Below are 18164 nucleotides of genomic sequence, written 5' to 3' on the forward strand. Positions count from 1 at the left end.
CGGTCTGGAGGTGAGGAAATCCAGGATCCAATTACACCGTGAAGTATTGAGGTCCAGGCCAGAGTTTGCTGAACAGTTTTGAGGGAACGATGGTGTTGAATATCGAACTATAGTTAATAAAGAGCATCCTTATGTATGAGTCTATGCAGTCCAGGTGTTCCAGGAATTTGTGTATAGCCACTGAGGTGGCATCGGCTGTAGACCCATTGCTGCGGTAGGCAAATTGGAATGGATCCATATCGCCGCTCAGGCAGCAGCTGAGATGTTTCAACACCAGCTGCCCAAAACACTTCACTGTTGTGGATGTGAGTGTGACTGGGCAATAGTCATTTAGGCAGATTATTACAGTCTACTTGGGAATCGGTTCAATTACGGCTTATTTGAAGCAGGTGGGTACTACGCCCATCACAGTGAGATGTTGAAGATATCCATGAAAACATTGGCAAGTGGGTCATCACAGATTTCCATTATTTGGCTGGGTACTCTGACAAAACCAGATGCTTTCTTCGGATTCACTGCCCTGAAGGCAGCCGAGATGCATTCTTTGTCTACTGCCAACAGAGGACCATCATGTGTGCAATGGTTCTTCCTTGTTCTGGTGGTCAACTTGGGTGTAGAAGGCATGGAGATGTGACAGATTATAGATATTCTTTTGGGAGATAAATTGGGGAAGGTTTTTTTTAGTGTAGGTTACATACAAACTCTTCAAAACAGATCTCATTTAAAAGACTGGAGCTCTGCTCAAGCCAGACAGGCCAGCTCCAAGGCCTTTGCAAAAGCTTTGGAGAGTTCCGAAGAGACTTCACTAATAGATTGTTGTTTTGAAAAGGAACAGATGAAAGAACTCTGAGGAGCAGGTTTGGAGTCGCAGGTTGTCTGGGAGTGCTCTTTCCTGTTTAAAAGAGCCATGTGGTTTTTTTTGCAAGCAGTGAGAGTCAAACAGGCTTTCTCTGAGAGAGAAAGAGAGTTCTGCAGTGCTAGAGTTCAGCAGCAGCAGCTGGGACTGGAACAGGACAAGTTGGCAAGCTTGTGGAAAAACCCCACTTTGAAGATGGGTTGTGAGTTCTTAGTTCAGCCTGGTCAAAGCCCTTGTGGTCTAAACAAGAGGAGAGGACTGGCTGCCTAATGTTTCACTTGAAATATGGGAAACAAAAAGGAATTCTTGGGGTGACCTGAAAGAAAGAAATTATCATCTGGAAAACCCTGATGGGGCAAATTTCTTCAGCAAGACACTGACGTGGCTGATTAAAAGGGATCAGTTTGTGTCCAAGAACAACAAATCTCTCTCTGAAAACTCGCAAGAACCTTCCTGAACAGTAACCATTTACCTTTCAAGCGCCAAAGCTTCAGAAACTTCATGTTAAATTCTTTGTACGGTTTAGGAATTGCCTGTAACCAGTGAACTTGGAGGAATGAGAAGTAGATTGGACTGTGAACTTTTCTGAACTTACACACACATTACATACACATGCGCTTAGAATTAGAAGGGGATTAAGTTAGGTTAGTTAAGTTAATAGTGATAAGTTAAAGTGTGATTCTGTTTTCATGTTTAAAGATAATTAAAAGCAGCTTTTGTTTAAGTAGCCATTTGTCTTGGTGAATATTTATTGCTACTAGGTTTTGGGGTCTTCTGGGCTCGTAACAGAGGTCATCTGGGAGAGAAGCTTTGGTGTCTTCTACTGCACTGTTTTTGGTTTTGTAGTAGGCTATGTCATTTTGGCCCTGCCACGGCTGTTGAGTATTCATTGTTGTTTCCAATCAAGTCTGGCATCTCCACTGCCCGGGAGAAGGTTTTTCGTAGATTCTACCTGTTCCTTGTGTAATGATATGGATCTCTGGACCAATGACAAAAGCGCAAGGATTTGGTTGTCTGTCTTCTGTCCTGTCTTCCAAATCCTTTCCACCATCCACAAACCATGTCAGAGGTGGAATCATGTACTTTCCACTCATCTACATAATGGCAAGTTCTCCTGCACTCAGTGATACTCAGCCATTTGGTGTTCAGCATTTAGTGCCCTCTCCGCAACATGGTTTCCCTACAAATATATCATCTACAAACCTATTGGCAGGAACACATCATATTGTTGGTCAACAATACCTCTTATATACACAACTTTGACCGCAAAGAAGATCAAGGACAGTGCAGTTATTGCAACCCCAGCAACCCAGGTTCTAATCTGGTGCTGTCTTTAAGGAGTTTATATGTTCTTCCTTTGCCCAATTGGGTTTCTTCTGGGTGCTCTGGCTTCCTCCCACCTTCCAAAAACATAGGGGGTTTGTAGGTTAATTGGGTGTAAATGGGCAACTTGGGCTTATGGGCCAGAAGGGTCTGTTGCATGTCTAAAACCACGGTTTCTCAATTTCCCTTCACGTTGTGCACTAATTTAGAAATGCATCACTGTTCTTTCACTGGTGCATTTAAAGAAAATGTCCTGGTACAATCATTGTAGTGTAGTGAATGCTTGCCAGGGACACCCACATACCATTTACTGGAAAATAGATTGTTGAATTGATTAAGGAAATAATGCCACAGCTACAAAAGGATTTTAGAAATTGTATGCATGCTCACAGGATTAACAAGAAACGGCCAGAAATATTCGTACTGCCTTAGGTTCTGTGCTAAAATCAGTAAACCATTGGCTCCTATCTCCTTTAATACGTTGTTGCTATGGTAATTTTTGCATTAATGAATCATGTCAAAAGGTGGACAGCTGAAAAAATAAAGCAGACCCGTTTGTACCTATAAGACCTTGAAATAATTATTGTGGGTCAACATTAATACTTTATCCACCAATCTCTTTTAATTGTTGGTCAACATGTGCTTTTTAATTAATTGTGGAAAAAAATGTTTTGTGAGGACATGTAGATGTCACTTTTGATCAACTAAGGTTTGCATTACTTTATGATGCATCCCATTTTTGTGTTAGTTTTATGAGACATTAAAGACTGTTCAGAAATTTTGTTTTAATAATTGAACACCATCTGTTTCACCGAGAGGAAACGTGCAGCATTTGTTTATACAAACTGAAATAGGTTAATTAAATAATTCACAATTTTATGGCATCATTATCAGTACAAAATAATTATAATAGAAATTAATTTTTATACAATATATATGGCCTTTCAGACATCCAATTCAGGCCATTTCCCTTTATCCCGAGCACTTCTGGTACTATCGTCTATCAAAGTGAATCTCAGTAACAAGGGAGTTTTACGCAAGCGAGCTGCTCAGACTGATTTAGGACAGGTCACTGAAATTGAGCCTGGGGCAGAAGAGACTGAAGTAAGCATGGAAAGACACTTGTTTCTCTGGGGTCAAATAAGGATTTTTATTTTTTAAAAACTCACTGGGTCCCTTATTTGCAGGGCAAAATGTCTTCACGGTCCATATAAATCTGGAAGTACTTGATGGTAAATGACTGGTGGAGGAAGTCGCAACTGTCAATTGCAAGCAATTCACAAGCTGCGTTTAAAATCACGGGTGATAGCGGCCTACAAGGTTCTGAGAGGCATAGATAAGGTAGACAGCCAATGCTTTATCTTAGAGCAAGTGTAGCAAACACCAGAGAACATCTGTACAAAATGAAGGGAGGAAAGTTTAGGGTAAACATCAGGGATAAGCTTTTTTTTACACAGAGAGTTATGGGTGCCTTGAAGGCCTTGCAAGGGGTGGTAGTGGAGGCTGGAACAATAGGGAAATTTAAGAGACTCTTAGACAGGCACATGGATAAAAGAAAAAAAATGATTGTTATAAGGTAGGGAGGGTTGTTTTTTTTTTATAGGTATACAGTAGAAGTCCAAAAATCTATATGCCAGTAATCCGGACTACCCGAGAATCTGATATTTTCGAAAACTCTCAAACCTTATAAATTTTGCAGGCTTTGTGTGCGTTCATGTGTAAGTGTGACAGATGCACAGCAGAACCATGTATAGCATGTATATTACAATCTCCGAGCAATCCAGATTTTCGGACTTCTACTGTGTAGAGGTCAGCACCATATCATGGGCTGAAGGGCCTTTACTGGGCTGTCGTCTTCTATGTTCTATGAGTGGAAGATAGAGCCAAACCATTTCAATTGCACTTTTCTCCTTCTTGCCATTCGAGAGTTACAATTTTGACTATGTAGTTTGCTGAAGGGAAAATGGTCTTGTATGTTTCCACTAACAGACCCTCCATATTTCTTCTGATGCCAAGCACTTGTGACAAATGGTAATTTTTTTTAAACTGTGCTGAAAACATAACTGCAGGATGAACTAACCCACATTATAATTACAGCTTTGATTAAGCTATTAATACACCTAGGACATTGGAGGGCATTGATGAAAGGAATCTTTTAAGGAAATAATTTGCATTACGGCAAAAGTAGTGAAGTATTCATTATATTTATTACTTTTTTTTAATATTAGCTGATGCCTTCTTTAAAGCTGCAATCAGCCTTGTCACAGAGGTACCAAAGATGATAAACATTGATGGGAAGATGAGAAATTCGGAAGCCTATCTCCTTGAGTTCCTAAATAACTTCTTTTCCACCCTGTTAATAGTGCCTGTAAGTATCTTTTAATCATGTAACATTTCAAATATGTCGTTGAAATTGTTGGGCAGAGGAATGATTATGTCTGAGAACACACAGCTGCCCTGAAAGTAGAGAAGTTGGGTTAAAGAAACTGGAGGAATGAAAGACTGATTAATCCCCAAGGTGAGATTGTCCGTCACGCAGTGTACAGAAGGGAATGGCACAAAAAAAGGAGTAGATATGTGGGTGGTCATTTTCCAATGTATTTTTAGACTCTGGAACAAATCCAATGGATTAGAAGAGTTATTTTCAATGAGGGCCATCGGGCCTCTCTGGGGGCCACAGCACATTTAAAGAGTGCTGAAATGATAAAAATATTTTTATCTCTTATGTAGTTGATGGGAGAAAAGTATGGAAGAAACCAACTAAACGACTGCTTCACAAGGAAGGGGGCCCATACATTTTAAACAGAGTCCTAATGGGACAGTAGCCAAAAAAAGATTGAAAATGGCTGGACTATAGAATAGCAAATATGACCCCATTATTTAAAATAAAGGCAGTGTTAAAATGGAGAATCAAAGAATTGTTAATCTGATAGTGGAGAGTGGAAACTGGCCAGAGTCAAAACAGAACAAGCAGGGAATAGTGACGGGACCAGAAAAAGTCAAGTGTAGATTTGTGAAAGGGAAATCAAGTTTGACAAATCTACTGTGGTTTTTGGAGGATGTTATGACAGTATAGATGAGAAAAAAAACAGTGGATGTGGAGTACTTGAACTTTGATAATGTCCCATGTAAATGCAATATCAGAACACAAAGGATTTGGATAGAAAATAGGTCGGCTGGCAGGAAATAGTGGGAATAAGTGTGATTTCATCTGAGTTGCAGGCAGTGCCTAGTGAAGTACCTTTGCGATTAATATTTAGACCCTGGGTATTGAAAACGATTGGAGAGGCAGTTATGTCTAACATCTTTAAATTTGCAGATGATACAAAAGTTGGTTCGAGGATGAGAAGTTGCTCCAGGCTAATTTGGACATGTTGAGGAAAGGGGCAGGTTCATGGCTTTTGATTTAACATGCCTACAAAACTGCCACACACAACAGCTTGCAATTACACGGGTCCCTTGGAACGATTAAGTGTCTTGAGGAAAAGACAGCAAATATGAGATCATTTAGTTGCTGCTTTCCCATTTACTGAATATTAACCTACAGTGCATGTTTTTGAACAGGATCATCCAGAACAAGGTGTCCTTTACCTAGTGCGAGGCCTTTTAAATGTAATCCAGGATTACGTTTGGGAAGATCATACTGATACAAAAGTGCGGATCTACATAAATGTCCTGCATTTGCTCGCTGCGGCAAGTCAAGAAACTTACCTCTACCACGTAGATAAAGGTACACGTTGATTTGTCCTGTTGTTTTCAATGTGATTTGCTCTGCAACAGAATGATTGTTGTGCATCCCACGGTGTTGAAATGCTGCGTGATAATGGTAAATAAACTGGTCATGAAAGGGGGACCATTCAAATAAAAAGGGCCACCATTCAAATAAAAAGGGCCATTCCTGCAGGGAAGTCATGACTTTTTTCCCTTCTCCATTTCCACCAACTGCTCAAGATGATGTTTTTGACACTTTGTTCTGTCATATTGCTTGGGATGAATTTTTTCTTTTTGTTTTAACCTATTGAAAAGTGAAGAAGGCCTACATAGGTTGTGAGGGGGGGGATAAAACACTGCTGACAATAAAGAACAACCAAACAGAATTTGCATTTTACTTTCAGAATGCTGGATATGGTTTTCAAAATGCACACGCAGACTTTTGACCAATCCTGTATGCCTCTAGAGTGACAATGTTGTAAAAATAATGGAAGAATGACAACATGAGAAGGAATTTTAATCTTTTTAAATTTAAAATTTTATTTATGGCACAGTAGAAGCCAATTCTGGCCATTTAAACCTGTGCCATCCAAATTAGCCTCCAACCCCATATGTAGGAGGAAACTGGAGCACCCGGAGGTGTTTTGATTTTGAATTTTAATTTTGAAAAAAAGAATGGTGTGATAAAACAAAACTATGTGTGATTATATGGGGGATAAAAAGTTTTAAGTTCACTGTGCATAGTAGCAGAAATATTGTGAACTCCAAGAAAGTTAACAGCCTCAGTGAACAGAAAAAAACCAAAAACCTTGTGACCAAGAGGATCACTTTTCGTGCTAATTCTATTTCTTGTTGGATTGTAAAGAAGGCTTGAACCAATTCTCATGCATATTGAATAATAGGTCAACATAAATTATGTGATCCACCATTTCCTTCAAAGAAGCCGATTTTAAGTCAGATTTTGTTATAGTACCTAACGAATGGCAAGGATCGTGGGTTTCTCTTCCTGAATTGTGATTCATTTGAAACCAGTCATCACATCAGATCTATAACAGCCTGTCTAATCTAGAATTATACTGGAAGCCCTATTGTTCTTATTTTTTACTTCTATTTAGTACAGGAATGCTCTCTGAAAATGTATTATTGACACATTTTCTGCCGATCCTACCAGCTACAAATGCATGTTGATTTTTAATTCGGCAATAGAGCAGGCAAATGTCAGGTGTGAAGTCACAAAGTGATCAATATCAGTACAGGACCATTCATATGCTGGTTTGTGTAGATAAAAGGGCCAGGCCACAACCAAAAAGAAACTGTCTTTCATTTATTGACGCTTGTCAAACGTTTCACCTCCTAATATTGATCTTTAGTCTTGCCACACTCCTGCGTATTCAGATTTGAACTTCAACATTTAATTCCCTGCACTTACACAGAATTGAGTTTTACCAAATGCGAATCAACAACTTGTAAGTGAAACATTTCCTGTGTTGCATTGAAAGTAAATCTTAATATTGTTCTTGTTTTTATTGCCTGAGCTCTCTGCAATTTGTTTGACTGCACTAATTTATCCAAAGGGCTATTTTAATGAAGGTACAAATACTGTCCAGCACAAATACAAATTTATGGTAGCACTTCGGCACAGATAAAGGATCTTTAACATTTTCCACCCCCAAGGTTGATGATAAGTGCAGTATCTTTATTGATTCCAACATGCATCAGGTTAGCCAGTTTTTGAAATGGGATGAATAAACAGTTGAGTTGGACTAATGTATAGTATAGTCCAGACAATTGAAATGTTAGCAATAACCTAACCTGACATGCTTTTTTCAATTAGTTTTGAAATCAAAATTTCATATTGTAGTTTTACTTGCAAATTTTAGCTGTAATTAAGTATAAATTCTACATCTGAATATTCAGCTCAAGATTCCTCCTTCTTGGGAAGAAGCAAATCTTGATGGTTCTGTGCTTGCTTCAAACAGGCAGTCAGCAGGGAGGTGACATCCACATCCATGGCAAAAAGCAATGCCACATCCAGGGTCAGTGCTGCCAGTGAACCCATGGAAATGACGGGCTCAGGTAGAGTCCAAGGTCATATCCTGAGAATCCGTGCAGATCAACTGACGGATATATTCTCTGACCTCTTTAATCACTCCCTGCAACAAGATAAAGTCCCCACTTGCTTCTAGAAGGTCACCATCATGCCACTTCTGAAAAAGTGCACATTAACAGGCCGAAATGACAACCAACCAATGGCTTGACGTTCACTGTCATGAAGTACCTTGAGAGGTTGGTCATGGCTCACATCAACATTAGCCTGCCTTGACCACCTTCATTTGCCTACAGATGTCCACTCATCCCAGAAACACCAAGATGCCAAGGGCACCTATGTCAGACTTCAATTCAACAGCAATAGCTCTACCTTCAATACCATAGTCCCCACAAAACTTAATACCAAACTTCAGGATCTGGTCCTCAAACACCCCTACCCCCTCCCACTTCTGCAACTGGATCCTTCTTATCTAACAGACCGTATTTCAGTGAAGATGGGTAACAGCATCCCCTTCATGAACACGCTCAACACTGGCATTCCTCAAGGATGTATATTCAGGTCCTGTCTCTCTACACCCATGCCAGTATAGTTGAATACCATTTTCATTTTTGTTGACGACACCATAATAGTGGAACGGTATCAACTAAAGTTGAGACAGAATACAGGAAAGAGATTGAAAGTCTCGTGGCATGGTGCCTAGAATACCCCTCAATAGGACAAAGGAAATGATAATGGACCTTCGGGGAGGGGGCAGAATTTACACCTTTGTCAGATTAATAGTGAAGTCAAAGTTTTTAGGAATAAATATTATCTCCAATGATCTGGCACAAGCACCTTGACATAACGGTCAAGAACACACACTGACATTTCTACTTTCTTAAGAGACGAAGTTTGGCGTGTCCCTTTTGTTCCTCAATAACTTCTACAGGTACACCATCGAAAGCACACTTGCTTTATTCTTCACAGCATGATGGGAAGAAGCTACAGAAGGTAGTGAATGTGGTTCAGAAGATGATGCATAATCTCCCTCCTCTCCATGAATTCCACCTACATCTCTCACTTCTGAGGAAAGGCAGCCAAGGATCCCATCCCACCTTTCTTCACACAGAGAATGGTTGGTGTGTGGAACAAGCTGTCAGCTGAGGTGGTGAATGCAGGCTCAATGTTAACATTTAATAAGAATTTACATGGATGGGAGAGGTATGGAGGTCTATGGTCGGGGTGCAGGTCAGTGGGACAAGAGAGAATAATAGTCTGGCATGGACTTGAAGGGCCAAGGGGCCTGCTTCTGTGCTGTAATGTTCTATGGTTCTAAGAAGCAAAAACTGACCCTTTTGGTCATAAGCAGATAACAGGTGCAAGTTATTCATTCTGGTTTTTGAATCAAGGATAACCAGCAAATCGATTAGCTGAACTGAAAGTGGCTGTGGTGCAATTCTTACCATTCAGAAATTTGAACAAGCTGCATGTTAAATTCTAACTTGGTGTTAATGGCGGGCTCAATTTTGGCATTTAATTTGGACAGGTACATCGATGGGAGAGGTATGGAGGGCTATGGACTGGGTGCTGGTCAGTGGGGTGAGGCAGAAAAATAGTTTGGCACACAATAGAAGGGCTGAAGGGGCCTGTTTCTGTGCTGTAGTGTTCTATGGTTCTATCCTCCCTTTTCGTATGGGGAGAAGGTGTAAAGACAGTTTCTTCCCCATGGCCCATAATACTCCTGAATGAACCCTACAACAGTGCTATCATGCTGCCCTTGGTGCTAATTGATCTTTTCATTATAATCCAATAGTCCATAAATTATGCTCTGTATGTGGCTTTATGAATGTTATCAGATTCTGATTTATTGTCAAGAGTGGATACATGACATCACATACAATTCTGAGATTCTTTTTCCTGCAGGCGAGGCAGAATTACCGCAAGTCAGAGTCCTTAAACGAGTCCCTGATTGAATTTGTGGTTGAGGAGTCTGATGGTGGAGGGGAGGCAGCGGTTCCTGAACCTGGTGGGGCGAGTCTTGTGCACCTACACCTCCTTCCTGATGGCAGCAGCGAGAACAGAGCCTGTGCCGGGTGGTGTGGATCCTTAATGATTGCTGCTGCTTGATGGGTTTTGCCTGTGACGTCCTTGGCTGCGTTCACTATCTTTGCAAGGCTTTATGTTGAGGGTATTTGTGTCTCGTACCGGATTGTGATGTAGCCAGTCAGCACACTTTCCACCATCCTTGGAGATAACCTGTGTGTCTATTTGCTGAAGAAGCCTTCTCACTGTTCTAGGTATATTGCGTCAAATAAACAATCATTTAAGTTATATTTAAGTTATTTTATCAAGATGGCCCCAACAGCATGATTAAACTAAAGTCCTAGATGAAAAGGATTTTTGGGGAAGAGGACACTGCCCCAAAGAGTAGGTTTGCCCTAGGCTGTTGGACAGGCGCAGAGAGCATATTCTTTTCCATTTAATTTGGATGGCCCCTTTCAAGTATTGTACATTCATTGTCTATTTAGCTCTGCACAAAAAAACAGGGTATTGTAGCAGTCTGTGCACAGAGACACAGACCGGCCCGAGAAAGGCCGACGAACGCAGCGACCATGCGGACCTGGCGGTGACACCGGCCATCATCCCAGGTGAACTCTGCGTGGCCGGAAGATGGGGATCTCTGGCAGGAATGCTGGCCAATCTGAGGCCGGCACTCCAATGACACAAGGCCCTGACATCAGTGCCAGGGGCCCATATAAGCGTGACACCCAGAGCAATAAATCAGTCTCATTTTCCAAGTCTTTGGGGTGCGTGTCATTCTTCTCCACGCTGGCATAGCGTGCACGTTACATTATATAATTTGTGAGAAACGACTCTGTTCACATCACTTGCTGTATGTTTTAATCTTCTGTGCAATAAATTAGATAATGATTTGTATCAAGTTTATTTGTAGCCTTCTTCAACTTATTTTTCCTTCAGAACTATTGAAAAGATTCACTTGCAAGAATCATAGATAGCTGCTTCGAATCGCAGGATGTTGTTGTCACACATCAGGCTGTGTTATCCCAAAGATATAGGGCACAAAGAGTGAGTTTCCACTAAAAACATGGGCTCAAGCTATGTTTGGGAATGACTAATAAAACGTAACCTGCAAATGTAAGTCAAAGTGTCCCTCGCCTTTCTGACTGCAGTGAGTGAAACACAAAAGGTTGCGGATGCTATGATTGCAATAAAAACACACAAAAATGCTGGGGGATCTCGGCCGGTCTTACAGTGGCCTTAGGAGGTAAAGAGATATGACCGATGTTTTGGGACTGAGCCCTTCTTCAAGGAGTAAGCAAAGAACAGGAAGGCATCAGAATAAAGACAGATTGGCTGGGGGAGGAGTCCAGACCAACAAAAGATGTTAATTGATATGAGAGGTGAGAATTGATTTTGACCCTGTGAAAGGAGGGACTCCTCCTCCGGCCAGTTGTTGGTCTTCATTCTTGTGCCCTTCCTTTGCTTTTCAGGCCCAAAACTTCGGTAATCTATCTTTATTTCCTATGGACACTTTGAGACCAGCTGAGTTTCTCCAGCATTTCTGAAATTTTTTACTCACTGACCGCAGCACTGAGTGAAAACAAAATGGTATCTTTTTCATCGCTCAATGCAAAAACTAAATGTTACTGTCATAATTTGCATCACATTATATCTGAAAACTCTTTTGTTGCAGTGGATTCCAATGACAATCTCTATGGGAGTGACTCCAAATTCCTGGCCGAAATTAACAAACTTGCTGAAACCCTCATTGGACAAATCCTGGACCATCTCAAGACCCTTGGAAAAGACGAGGTCTGACATTAATTGTCTGATATTAAGAATAAAGTTTGAGAATAAATTATTTGAAGTCCATTATAAAAGTCATTGATATTAACATTTCATTGTAGAAGCCAAAGACTTTATACAAAATGTGTGATTTTTTTTTTAAGAAGGGAAATCATTGTTTTTATTTCTTATTACTGATTCTACGCAGCCCTCATTTTCATCTATTTTGACGGGAGCTGAAAATACATGTCAGAGTGAGCCAGCTTTAAATTAATTGGGATGTATTTCATGTTTTTAATCCATGCTCAAACACTGCATGATAAAGATTGTTTTAACAGGAGGAATTAGATGTGTGTATGCTTCCAACAGCTGTTTACACAACAGCTGAAAATATTTGTAGTAAAACACAAAAGTGTGCAGGCATCGTGGTTGAAGAACAAACAACGCTGGAGAAACCTAGTGGGCCAAACAGTGTACTTTATGTAGCAAAGATGAAGATACATAACCAATGTTTTGGGCTTGAACCTTTCATCAAGGTATGAATGTGGGCAGGTACACCAACATAATGATGGGGGGGGGGTGGGGGAAGGAGGAGCACAGTCCCAAAGGCAGGAACTCATGGGTGGATAAGGGAGAGAGGGCACACCAGCAAGCAGGGGGAGGAGGGATGGTTCTGTGAATAAAGAGGAAGCTGGAGGAAAGAAGACAGAGAGGAAGGGAGGGAGAACGGAGAAGGCTAGCAGAAAAGGGGGAAGTCGATGTTAAAGCCATCCGGTGGGAGAGTGCCCAGGCAGAAAATCAAGTGTTGTTCTTCCAATTTATGCTGGCCTTGGTGGGATCGTGCATAAGGCCATGTAAAGACACGTGAGCATGGGAGTGGGGCACGGAATTGAAGTGGTTGACTACTGGGAGATCCCTGTCACTGATGCGGACAGAGCAAAGGTGCTCAGCGAAGTGATCTCCCGGGTGGCCCCCAGTCTCTCCAGATGAAAAGAAAAGAAATCACTACAAAAAAATAATTTTTTGCACATAGAATATTTATTTGGAGTGACTTTTGCATTTTCACTTATAAAAGGTCATTATTACCAACATTATTAGGAACAGGATATTCAAGAAATGGGTTTTCCTGTGGTAGTCATCTATGGAAAGTTTTTGTCTTCGATGTAGAGCAAAATTGCCTCAGTTCTCTTTGGCAGAGGAAATGTGTGCTTGGAATTCGTCTCCTGGTCAAAATATTTTAAATTGCCCTTAAAGTATTGATGTGTAAATGTATTTTGATTGCATTTAGTATTTTTAAAATAGGAGGGTATTTCCTTCTCTGCCGTAAATAATCGACCTTCACATTTATATTAATGTCAGACTTTTCAAGACCTATGGAGATTAACATTACAAATGTTTTTGGGTTTTATTGAAAGCAGAAGGACCTTAAAGGATGATTGTTTCTTAAATTATACTTAATGACGCATGTAGGATTTAATCAGGCCACTAAAGTAAAGACATTTTTCTTGTGCCAATATTAGCTTATCCCTCTTTTGGTTTGCTCTGTGAGCACCAATTTTTCCTTATGCTGTCATCTGCTCCCTCAGGCATCATCTTCAACACTTTCTCGTACCTCCATTAAGTCTGTTTACCAATTCCCCAAGTCCTTCCCTTAACTCGCATCCAAGAAATTATCTTCCCAGGGTCTAAAACTAAAGGATATAGATTTAAGGTGGGGTGGGGAAGATATAAAGGGGACCTAAGAGGGAATCTTTTCACACAAAGATTGCTGGGGATGTGTGCACTGAGTTGCAGAGCAAGTATAGGTAAGAGATAAGAATGATTTAGATAATGACATGGACCAGAAGCACTCGAGTAGGGTAAGCTCAGGAGACATGAGTTAGTTGGGCCAAAGGCCCTGGTTGGGTGATGTATAATTCTGTGTCTGATGTAAAGGATGTGTATTTGCACTATACATGATCATTTAAAAAAAAATATTTTACAGACTTTGAAGCGACAGAGTGCCTTGTGCGTGTCCTTACTTAACAGTATCATTAGCCATGGAGACCTACAGAACAATAAACTTAATCAGCTAACAATAAACTTGTGGAATCTTGCTCAAAAACATGGATTTGCTGACACCAAAACCATGGTAAGATCACAGCATTTCACAGCTATGATGTATCCGTGCTGTACTTTTTCAACAAATTTGCTTCGTATTGTAGCAGAGAGTTGGAAAGGCAGCATTCTTACCCTTTCACAACTTTATTTTCTGTGTGGCTGTGGAATATAACAATTGCAGGAAAGAAGTGAAGGCACATGAGAAGTGGAAAAGGGTATAGGGACAGAGGTTTTGTGAATATTTTTGTACTAAAAATGACTGGACCTATTTATAAATTAGATAATGAACCATATTCTATTTAATTGACTTACGTGAGTCATTTTCCTTTTAACAATGAGTTGAACACATTTTGATGTTCTACTGTGTGGTTAATATTTTATTTGATTTATTTTAAATAATTTCTCGTGGGGTTTCCTTTGGCAGAGTGATTTAGTTTGAACATATTCAATGTGGCAGGAGGAATAATTTCTGTTTGAAAGTGTAGTCAAAGAATAGACGCTGCGCAGGAGGCACTATTCCATCTCCGGTCCACACTGGCATGCACGCCTATTGGTCCTTTCTCTGAAGCCTTGCGATTTGTTCACCACCATATTGATCAAGTTCCCTATTGAAGATCGCAATCATCACATCTGCAGGCTGTGCATTCCAGCGTCCAGCCATATGTTTAACTGATTATGTTTAAATGTTTAACTCACTCCACCATTAATTCCTTTCCACTTGATTTTATATTGGTGACCTCTGGACCTCGACCCCTTCTTCCCCGAGATCACGATCGGAAACAGCCTCGCACTCTCCACTCTACTTGGATTTCTCATCATTTTTTATAATTGTGTATCATTTTCTGAGTCTTTTCAAACAATCCCAACCTCTATCCTAACCCAGTAACTTCCCAGGAACTGTTCTTTTACATCTTTAATAGACTTTTCTAATGCCTTTGCAACTTCCTTTAACATGGTGATTAATGCTGAGCAGCTGAGCCTTCCTATGTGGGACCTTGTCAAAGACTTCGCTAAAGTCCATAGACAACATCCACATCCTTTTTCCTTCATCAATTTTCCTGGTAACCTCCTTGGAAAACTCATCATATGAGTTAAACACAACCGACCGTGCACAAAGCCATACTGATTATCCCTCATCAATCTTGGGCTATACAAATACTTGTATATCCAAATTCTTAGAACACCTTCCAATAATTTACTTAGTACTGACGTCAGGCTCTAATATAATTTCCTTTTGGACCCTTTTTTAAACAACAACATGATCTACCTGTCAATTCTGCAGCATCACACCCGTGGCTGAGGACATGCATATTTTTTGCCAATTATTTTATCCTTATTTTAATTTTTTAATTTACTTTCCTCTTATTTTTGTCAGTTGCTTCGAGCAGCCGGTTGCTTGAATACCAGGGGTTTTACTGTAGTAATCATAATATTGTGATATTATGTTTAAAAGCGTTAAGTGCAAAGCAAGACTCTTCAGTGGGATAAGACATGGTAAAATGGGAAAACTCATTCTTGGGTTAAAAGATACATTGTAAGTGGGGTCACAAGCATAGTTTTGGAGTTTGAGAGATTGCCAATGCCAGTACATTTCATTACATTAATTAATTACATTGTCCCAGCTCTTGGTTTTGTAAGTGACAGGCATTTGAAATGCTCATCCAGATTGATGAGAGTTTCAAGGCATTAAATGGAACTGGTTGACTAGTTGAGAGGAATTATTTGTTCCAACTTAGGAGGTGTTAGAGCCAGACTGTTTTCAGCAAAGAAAACTGCAGAGTCAGGAGAAAATTTGGAGTTCTTTTTTGCAAATGGGGATTGATGATGCTTGAAGGTTGGTGGTTAATGTTGGGCCTGAGACTGATAGATTTTTGTGGATGCAAGGTACTAAGGGGTGTGAAGTTAGATCTCAGATTATCCATGATCTCACTGAATCGTGGAACAAGCTTGCAGATGTGATGGTTGTGATCGTCAGCAGGGAACTTGGATCAGCTGGAGAACAAGTTGCAAGGCTTCAGAGAAGGGCAACCATGTCCATTACTGCTCCTTTATGAAATGGATGAGATGTTAAAACACACAAAACTATAATTTATTATTTTAATTAACATTTTATCAAATTGAAAATTTGAATGCAGCATACTTTTCATTCATACTTTGTTTAGAATTACAAATGAAAATTTAAAAAAAACCCCTAAAAACAGTAAATACGGGAAACACTGAGCAGGTCCAAAAGCACCTGAGGATCTGCTACTGTTTCAGTTTAGTCAATCCTGATAAAGGTGGTTTGACCTGAAATATTAACTCTCTATCTTTTCCCATAGATTGTCGTGGAGTTGGTTTACATACATTGTGGGCTGAAGGGCCTGTACTGTGCTGTAATGTACTGTGTCCTAGATGCTGCCTGACCTGCTGTGCATCTGTTTTTTTTGCCCTTTGACAGTTGTGCTCAATATCGGAGATGAGCTTTGCCTCCCACCTAAAAATTCTTGATTTTCAAATGAATCATGGATAAACATGTTTGTTTCATTACAGTACGTTATTGTAGATCCTGCAAAAGGCCATTTGTAATCACCTTCGCTTGTTTCAGTCATGAACTATCTGTATGTCTAAACAATGTTCTATTCACTTTTTTTAAGGTGAGGACATTGGAACATATCAAACGGCAGAGCAAACAACCAAATATGAGTCATTTTGCAGATCTTGCACTGAGACTTCCACTCCAGTCACGAACATAACACAGCCTCTTGTTTGTGTCACACAAACCTTCAACTGCAATGTAAGATATCTGCCTATAGCACGGAACAGTCATTTTGAAAATATGTTCGTAATTTCATACTATGTAAATAACTAATGTGCCATCTTATGCTAAAAATGTATATTTGCAGGAAGATGGCTGTATACAAAACAAAGATGGGCAATCACTTACGTAGGGTAAATTCTTTATTGACCTGGCTGGAGAACAAAACGAAGGCTTGATATTCAGTACAGCAAGGGAACTGGGTCTTGGGATTTGTAAGGATCAATATCAGACCCGCACGAGAACTGAAAGCAGGTGCTTGCCAATGTTTTTGTTGCCCCAGCAGTCTAATAGCCATAAAATGAGTGGAATTAATAATATGTCAAACTGGAGACTATAGTTACTTGGGACCTGAATATCTTGAAAAATAATTGTGGTCATCCAGACAAGGCACATTTATTAAGAAGCAGAAGATTAAAACGATTCAGTCATGGTTCATTTCATTACATTGAAAAGGAGTATCTTCTAGCTATTCAGAATAATTACGAGAAGCTTTTCCTCCTCCCATTACATTTGATATTAGTATCAGCTTTTGGTCCTGGGAATTTAAAGCTCTATAGTTGATGGTGACATTTATTGTGTTGGTCCAGAAGAGTACGGTTTGAGAATACTGTGGCTCATCTTTGTGAATTTCCCTTTTATCACCCCAGCCACTGTAATGAGTCATTACCTACAAGGATTTTGAAACAAATGCATCTTTGATCACTGTTTCCAAGCAGCATCCCAAATGATACCTCAGTTGAGAAATATTGTCAGTTTTGAATTATAGGCAAAAATGGGATACACTTGTGCAGGGTATGTAAAAATGTAACATTGTGAGATGTTGGATTACATTTTTGAGGGGATCCAAGTTCATTGAAAACGTTCTCGGGTGGGTCTTTTTGTTCCAATTTTTTTTTGTATACCCCAGCCTACAATTTCATGACCATTTGAGACATTTTCTGTTATGTAATTAGGGAAAAATTTGAGAATAATTTCATTGACAATAATGCAAGAGCTTATAGAGACATTTATTTTCCAGCAGATTGAGAATGACCTGTAAAATTTTGCTGGGAAATATTTAGCTGCCTTTAATGTAGCAATACTTTGTGTGTTTGCTTTCTAAACCAAGTTCCAGAAATTGGTACTTAATACATACACAATACAAATTAAATCTGGCAAATTTATGGAGACCAACAAAAATATTCACTTTGCCTTTTATATTAATTTAAAACAAACAAAAAAATGTTTCTTCGATATGGAAATAGAAGTGAATTGATCAGTGCAGCTGTCAGGCCTCTAGTAACATGTAGTATGTAATATTTGTAAAAGAACTACCAATGTACGATGACTGAGAAACTAATGAATATTATTTTCTTGGTTTGTGATCTTCATTTTACTTGGTAAATAAAGACAAAGCAAAACATGAGTCATAATTTTTACCTACTTTTATGTATCCCTGGTTTTATTTTAAGTATTAATTTTAAATACTGTAATTATTGCATATATCCCCTGTACTTTCTACCCTGAATTTATCCTCCCTATTTGGTCATTTCAGAGAG

The 18164-nt window shown here is 39.7% G+C and overlaps 1 protein-coding gene across 2 annotated transcripts in view; it reads left to right on the forward strand.

The window, feature by feature from the left end:
• vps35l (VPS35 endosomal protein sorting factor like) overlaps nucleotides 1-18049 on the forward strand; it is a 71520-nt gene extending 53471 nt beyond the window's left edge. The window contains exons 27-32 of one of the 2 annotated variants that reach the window (XM_069906263.1): nucleotides 4408-4547; nucleotides 5744-5909; nucleotides 11635-11753; nucleotides 13711-13857; nucleotides 16463-16602; nucleotides 16712-18049. In XM_069906263.1, the coding sequence (XP_069762364.1) occupies nucleotides 4408-4547; nucleotides 5744-5909; nucleotides 11635-11753; nucleotides 13711-13857; nucleotides 16463-16561 (671 nt within the window). In that variant the 3' untranslated portion in view covers nucleotides 16562-16602; nucleotides 16712-18049. Of the gene's footprint in view, nucleotides 1-4407; nucleotides 4548-5743; nucleotides 5910-11634; nucleotides 11754-13710; nucleotides 13858-16462 lie in introns of both variants that reach the window. The other variant, XM_069906262.1, reaches the window with a different exon arrangement.
• Nucleotides 18050-18164: the final 115 nt, after the last annotated feature.

The sequence above is a fragment of the Narcine bancroftii genome, chromosome 12 (genome assembly GCF_036971445.1).
Source record: "Narcine bancroftii isolate sNarBan1 chromosome 12, sNarBan1.hap1, whole genome shotgun sequence".
In the NCBI taxonomy this organism is placed as follows: domain Eukaryota; kingdom Metazoa; phylum Chordata; class Chondrichthyes; order Torpediniformes; family Narcinidae; genus Narcine; species Narcine bancroftii.